This window comes from Artemia franciscana, chromosome 2 (assembly GCF_032884065.1).
Source record: "Artemia franciscana chromosome 2, ASM3288406v1, whole genome shotgun sequence".
NCBI classification, from domain to species: domain Eukaryota; kingdom Metazoa; phylum Arthropoda; class Branchiopoda; order Anostraca; family Artemiidae; genus Artemia; species Artemia franciscana.
Window position 1 is genome coordinate 15,818,981 of NC_088864.1, and position 7,697 is coordinate 15,826,677.

The 7,697-nt window shown below is 35.8% G+C and overlaps 1 protein-coding gene across 1 annotated transcript; it reads left to right on the forward strand.

The window, feature by feature from the left end:
* Positions 1-1,308: 1,308 nt before the first annotated feature.
* On the forward strand, positions 1,309-3,426 carry LOC136034472 (uncharacterized). The gene has a single exon (XM_065715682.1). The coding sequence runs from the start codon at positions 1,309-1,311 to the stop codon at positions 3,424-3,426; it is 2,118 nt and encodes a 705-aa protein (XP_065571754.1).
* Positions 3,427-7,697: the final 4,271 nt, after the last annotated feature.

A 7,697-nucleotide genomic window follows, 5' to 3' on the forward strand; every position in this document is an offset into this window, starting at 1 on the left:
GTAGGAGTATCAATCACTTTAAGCTCAGGAGACACTTTAATAATTAAATCTATGTATAACCCAAAGGGGGATACTGATATATATAATATTTTATCAACAGAAGCAGAGGGTCACAACTCCTTTATTTTTGGTGACCTAAACGCTCATAGCACTCATTGGGAAGATATTGAACAATCAAACCGAGCTGGGAAAAATGTTGAAAGATTACTGTTAGAAAATAACCATATAGCAGTTCTAACACCATATAATTTGCCAACTTATTATAATATAAAAAATAAAAAATTTTCAACCATTGATATTCAACTAGGTCCTGCTGCTGCTGTTGACCAGGTTTCAATAAGTAGAGTAACAGATCTACAAAGTGACCACTGCGCTATTAAGACTACAATCTCTAATATGTCTCACCAAACCAAACCTGGAAAAAGGAAGTTTATCAACAAGAAAGGTAATTGGCCAATGTTCAAGCAAATCCTGCAAGAAGCCAATTATAATTTACTTGAAGATTTTTCCCAAATTGATGATAAAGTAAAAATACTTAACAAAATTATGATGGAAGCTGCTTACAAAGCAATTCCCAAGACAAGCCCCAACATTTGGACTCCAACTGGCAATAAGAGAATTAAAAATTGGTGGAATGAACTATGCTCTACTGCAGTGGAAGCTAACAACGTAGCAAAAAAGGCATTTCAAAGACATCCATCAATGAGCACTGCAATTGAATATAAACGTAGCTCAGCAAAAGTAAAAAAAAACATGTTTACAGGCCAAAAGAGAGGCATGGGAAAAATTTATGACTAACATAGATCATCAAACTGCAGTATCTAAGATTCACCAATACGTAAGCAAGATGAACGGCAAGAGAATGACACTTGATGATCGCAAATATGAAATAAAACACCAGGTTCAACTAATAACTTCTGATTTCCTAAAAGCTGATATTTTTGAAAACACATTCATGAAGAAACCTCTAGACACTGTTTTGCCAAATCCACCTGTATGTGTCCTCCCTTCTGTAGCACAACATAAGAAGTCGTTAATGTTACCCTTTTCTTTATCTGAGTTACAGACAGCTATTGAAAGATGCAACTTAAATTCAGCCCCAGGATATGATGTGATGAGATACACATCAAATGGTTGATTGAAACACCTGACATTTTTCGAGCTAAGCTCCTGGAAGTATGTAACAACGCATGGAGAGAAGAGATATTTCCTACCCCCTGGAAAATTGCACTTATTTACCCAATCCTCAAACCTGGAAAACCACCAGAAGATCCTATATCTTACAGACCAATATCAGTTCTCCCCACAATGGGCAAAATATTTGAGCGAATGATTTTAAGGAGATTAGAATGGTTTGCAGAGGTAAATCAAATAATACCCCAATCTCAGACAGGTTTTAGAAAGAGTCATAGTGCAATGGACAACATAACTAGAATAGAAACAGATATAACAGATGCTTTACAGGAGGGCGAAGTTGGTATTGCTGTATTGTTTGATTGGACAGATGCATATGGGAATGTAAAACGTAAAAAGTTACAAGAAATTATGCATAATAAAAATTTTCCACCTCTGGCGATCTCAATTATAATGAAATTATTATGTGATCGTTCCTTTCAAGTACAGATTAATGAAATACTGTCTGTAAGAAAACAAGTTGAAGATGGTCTCCCACAAGGAACTGTCATAAGCCCTCTTTTATTTACACTATATATTTCTGAACTAAAACTTAGAAGCCAGTCAAAACATGGAGAATTTGCTGACGATCTCCTTGTGTGGAACAGACATAAGAACATAACTTTACTCCAAAACATCATTCAGGAAGATATATATGATGTGTGCCTGTTTTCTAAAGCTTCTGGACTGCCCATTTCTATACCAAAAACAAAAGCAATTGTGTTCCATAAACGACAAGTAACCCTTCCGAAACCCTTAAGGATAGAGGAGAGTGAGATAGTCTATGAGCCGTCAGTTCGGCTACTGGGCATGATTCTTGATTCTCGTTTAAAATGGCAACCATATTTAATGATGTTAAGAATGACAATTTTAAAACGGCTAACCATCCTCAAACGACTTGCAGGATCTAAATGGGGATCTTCACCCAAGTTAATTATTGACTTTTACAAAATGTATATTCGGTCTAAATTGGAATATGGCATACAATTTCTTACAAATATTCCGGTTACTTTTTTCAATACCCTTGAGACGCTCCAAAATTCAGCCATCAGAATTGCTTTGGGGCTCCACAAACATACTGCAGTGGTTAAGCTCAAAGAACTTTCTGGACTAACTGCTCTGAAAGACAGGGCTACTATGCAGAGAAACTGCTATTTCACAAAAATACAAACATATGGCAAAATCCATGCAGTTTTTCCCTCCACTTTTGGAAATCCTGCTAAGCCCCAACACCTACTATCTTCTTTTAGCCAGTATCTAAAAGATTACCCAAATTGGAAAAATGAACAGGCGGATAGTTACCCTTTTCCAAAATCTCCACCATGGGAAATGGTGGCTCCTGAATGTCATCTTCAGTTAGTTTCTAAAGACAAGTCACATTTTTCAGATCAGTATGTCTGTCAACTTTTTGCTAATAAGATATCCTCACACTTTCCTGAACATATTCTAGCTTTCACGGATGGTTCAGTAAAAGGATCAAGAGCAGGAGCAGGGGTGTGTATTCCTCATGTTTCCTTGAATATATCAGCAACTCTTCCATCACACACTTCAATTCTGAAAGCAGAGTTATTTGCTATACATAAAGCACTTGAAACTATGGCCAGACTAAACCTTTCGTCAAAGAATGTGTTAATCCTTACAGATTCAAAATCTGCAATTCAATTAATAAGAAAAATAAATTATGAGGCTGCAGATTCAGATTTAAAATTAATAAGAGATGATCTACAAAGATTAAATAAATATGGTATTTTTGTTTGCTTCCAGCATATTCCTAGTCATAAAGGACTGATTCATAACGTGACTGCTGATAGGCTAGCAAATGAAGCTGCAAATATTGACCCCCAACCAGAATCAAAATTGGGGAACCTACGAGATATTATGAAACGCCGTGGTCAAATAAAATGTCTACCATTTCGAAATTCCCCATTTCGTTCTAGAGAAGACACAGTGTGGTACTATAGACTGAAATCAGGATATCTTTTTCTGAATTCTGTCCGATTTCAATGGAATTTGTATCATTCTCCACTATGCAAGTGGTGTTTAACAACAGAGGAAACTCCCCAACACATATTTTTTGATTGCCAAATACTTGCACCCGAAACTAATAAGATTAAGATAATTTGTAAAAAACTAAAGATTGAAGAAATGTTTGACTCCATCATTAGTTTTCAACTACCTCCTAATACTGAAAGGCCGATCTATAGGGTGATGATCCAAATTATGAAAAAGACAATGGAAAAAGAGCTAATTTAGTAATGAAGATCTACTGTGCAGAAGAGAGCGAGAGTGAGTAGGAAGAGCCGTATTGGTACCGGCCGGCCTCTTGGCCTTAAACTGCTGGGGACAGGTAGCTCAAGTACTCGCACTTCCCACAAACCAAACAGAAGAGAAGAGAGGACGAAAAAGAAGGATTGCTAGTGCCATCTTGAAGTCAAAGGGGTGAAAGGACTGTATGCAGTCTGTATACCCTCATACAATTTATGGAAATGGAATGGTTACTGCCCAACCCGCTGGGAACGAGAATAGTTACTGCCGGCAGTAGCTGCAGTAACTGATTTTCTTACCGTGCTCAAAAGAATGGTTAGCGCAGTAAGTACATAATTCACCTTCTTCAACAAAAAATAAATATGGACAAGAAATAAGTAATGGAATATCAAGTTATTTGCTTGGAAGAAGGTGGGACGGTGATTTTGCAAAAGAAAGAGGGATCTGAGCCAGGTATTTTGGGATCAACATTAAAGGAAACCCTGAGTAGTAGGCTATCTATTAGCAAGTAGGTTAAATCAATGAAAAACTTATATTTAATTTAAAGATTTCCATGTTTTCTGGCATATCCAGGCATAATTATTACCTTAAATTGCCATTTGGAATCATTCTAAGGATTGACTTCTTCCAGGTAACATTGAGGCTCCATTAAATTGCCACATGGGAGAATTCTAAGCATTGACTCCTTTTAGGCTCTGTAAACAGGCCTAGGTGAAGTATTACAGATAAGTTGAGGATTTATGGGCTGCCAAATCATTATTCTGAGACTGTCCTTAATCCTATTGAAGATGTAGGCTAGGGTAGACTATTCAGAGTCTATTCCAAAGGATGGTAATTTTATCCAGTAAAATTCTAGTTGATTGACTTCTTGCTATCACTGAAAGGGGTTAGGTTAGGAAAATGAAACTTTCAGGAATGGGTCTACAGCCTAAAGTATGCCCTGGGAAGGTATTTCAAGGTACACATCTCTGCTCATTCTTGCTCTAGAGGGCCCTGATCTTTGATGACCTTCAAAAATATATATAGCTGAAGTTACATGTTTCCCATTGATTCTGCCAATCTATCCCTCACCCTTTAACTCCCTGTTAATTGAAGCAACTGTGACAAAGCAAGAATGGGGGAAAAGGTAACAGGTGACAGAATACATTGGAACTACATAATTTTGGCTCTATATTTGCACATTAGGCAGGTTGGAGGTAAATTATAGTATAGAGATGCATGCTTTTCCCTTTGGTATGTAGGCTAAGTAGAAGGTCACTTGTATTTGATGCTGTCCGTGTTGTTTTTAGTTGGATGGGAAACATCCAAAGAAAGTTTCCTTTGAAAAGGAAAGGTGAGAATGCCCAAAAGTGAGATTGAATTTGTCAAAGCTTGGAGGTTTGCCCCTTCAGTCTGTTTAAAGGAAAATGGATTCATAATTGAAGCTTTGTTCATTTCAATCTTAAGGGTGACCTATATTTGTGACAATTCATTAAATGGTTGTAAAGGGATACTTTTGTTTATTCATTTGTCTTCTTTGTTTTCTAACAGTTTTTTTAATCTTTAAATTGATATCCATTTCTTACAAATTTTTATTGATACCAGAGGTTCATTTGCAAGTTTTCACCTACTTTGTAATCCCTGGTCTCACAATTACATTTAAATTTACTGAAGCTAGGAAACATAGAGCTCCTATCTATTTAAAGAAAATCAATGGATATAAGTAGGTTTTATTGTATTTAAGCCCTAGGGCCATGGCAATTAAAAACAAATTAAAGATGATTAACTTTATAAAACTTGACATTAAATAAGCATAATAGTCACAAAGAAAAACAAATAACAAAATTATACTTCTTTGTTCAGTTGCCAACCTGAGCAACTGTCATGAATTTTTTTAATCTTGCAGAACATTCACCCCAATTACATTCACAAGCTATCTCTCATGACCCACACTCTTGTCCATACATCCACATTTCAGGGAAATAGAAGGACCATCATACTGGTATTCTTCATTTCTACTTATATTTAATGGGTTTGAAAGAAAGTTTCTATGGCTAAGTCAGTAGGCCAGTAAAGGACCTGGTGGTCCTTTAGCCAGGTAGTGCAATAGGAAGCTAGGGACAAGCCAGCCTATGCTCTTGCATGCCCTTCCTTCTTACTGTCCCTAGATTTCCATCTGTACCCATTTAAAGTTAGGCCAATTCTAGCTGAGGTTAGTCTTATCACCAACCCCTATCCAAAACCAAATAAACTGACAATGCCAGGAATTAAACCTGTACCCCTTGGGCAAAGCATTCCAACCCAGAGTGCCTACTACTTAGCAAAGAACACAAATTTGACCAGAGAACAATAATTATTTGAAAAAAAGTAGAATATTGAAAAAAAAAACTTGCTATAGTTGTCCCACTACCATCCTGTAAATGCTATAGGCCCATTTTATTTTGACAAATCAATTTAAGACAGGTATCAACAAAACTCCATCAGGGATTGTATTTGCTTAAGATACAATCAAGCTATGTGAATGCTTAGTTTTGTGATATTCTAGTCTTGAAATAATAAAAAATGAGAAAATGTATATGTTCTATTTATTTTTCACCAGCTCATTTGAGCGAAATCATTTGTGACAGCCAAATGCCCATGGTTGGCTTAAAACCTCTCTAAATGCTCTGAAACAGAAGGAATAAAAAAAAATTATACTAATCAGCATTAGTTCCTTAAATTTAAACACGTGCATTTAATTCGAAAATGACGCTACTGCTAGTCAGCTTACTGTGCCGTTCCCACTGGCTCTACTGCGGTTAGAAATGGGTAGTTACCGCGCAGTAACTGCAGTTACTGAAAAACCATCAGCTGGAACACACCCAAGAAGTTAGATTGGATCATTTTTCACTGATGATAAAAAAAGGTGTCTGTGGGTGCGTTTGTTTACTTGTCCAATGGAATTTTTACTAATCGAGGTTTAACCCCTAAAAGATAGCAACAAATACTTGTCTGGCTACGTGTCACTTAAAACGGCAAGATTAATTGCAAATAATAACAACATTGGTCACGTGTAATTATTGTTTTAATGCTATGTGAAGTTTTGACAAGGAAGAGGCTAGGACTTTGGGCCTGGTTCAAATTTTACAGGCAAATACAGCTTCAGCAATTATTTCAGAGCTGGGTAGCCTAATACAATTTGTGTGGCCAGAAGTTTAATTGTAAGATTTCAAATTGTGGTTGTCATTTGCCTTTTTAAGTCATTCCATTCAAGATGCTTTGGATATTTTTTATTGTGATAAATTGTCTTAATGCTCTGAAAAGGGAAAATTATTTCAATTGCATAGGATAGGAAAATTTTGGTAGGCTAATTAATTCAAAGTCCTAAATTAGCCAGGGAAGTGTTTTTTTTTCACTAAAAAATCACCACGTTCTTTGAACTCCAATTATATAGCCCTGTTTTTGGCCCCCTTGATCCAGTTCCTGATTGTCATTTACACTAAATGTCACTTTTTCTGTTACCTATTTATGTTTGCACCAGTTATACCATTGGGTAAAACTGGTACTAACAGTATTACTAGCTTTCATATAAAGTGAATATACCACTTGATGCCTTTTGTAATGCTGTTTACAAATATAATAATTGCTTTACCGCAAGTTCAGATTTAAGCACTTTTTGACCTCTTAAAAATGACCTATATATGGGGTCATTACAAATCTGTAATAGTTTAGAAACAAATTTGGGCTATATATTTGCACATCAGGGGGTTGGGGTAAAGTGTAGCATATATTAAATATGTAAACTAACCATTGCTTGAATTTTTTTATGTGTGTGCTGTTGCACTGGTGATTTCTCTTTTCATTAAAATTTGATGTGCACAAACACGTTAAAAAAAACAGCAATGGTTAGTTTATGTATATAATATATGCTATGCTTTACCCCCACCCCCCTGATGGGCAAATATATAGCCCAAATTTGTTTCTAAACTATTACAGATTTGTAATGACTCCATTTATAGGTCATTTTTAAGAGGTCAAGAGGTGAAAAAGTGCTTAAATCTGAATTTGCAGTAGAAGAAATTATTATATTTGTAAAGAGCATATAAGAAGGCATCAAGTGGTATATTCACTTTATATGAAAGCCAGTAATACTGTTTGCACCAGTTTTACCCTTGTTTCTTGTTAATATTACTAAGGGGTCATAGTTAAGCACTAGAGAAGTCATTGTTAAATAACATGTGCTTATGTATATATAGCTTTTTGCTACTTATTCTTCTTTGGTTATATAATGCTTAATGTGG

What these genes read in the sequence shown, in the direction of transcription:
- LOC136034472 (XM_065715682.1), top strand. Translation starts at nt 1,309, where the DNA reads ATGGGCAAAATATTTGAGCGAATGATTTTAAGGAGATTAGAATGGTTT.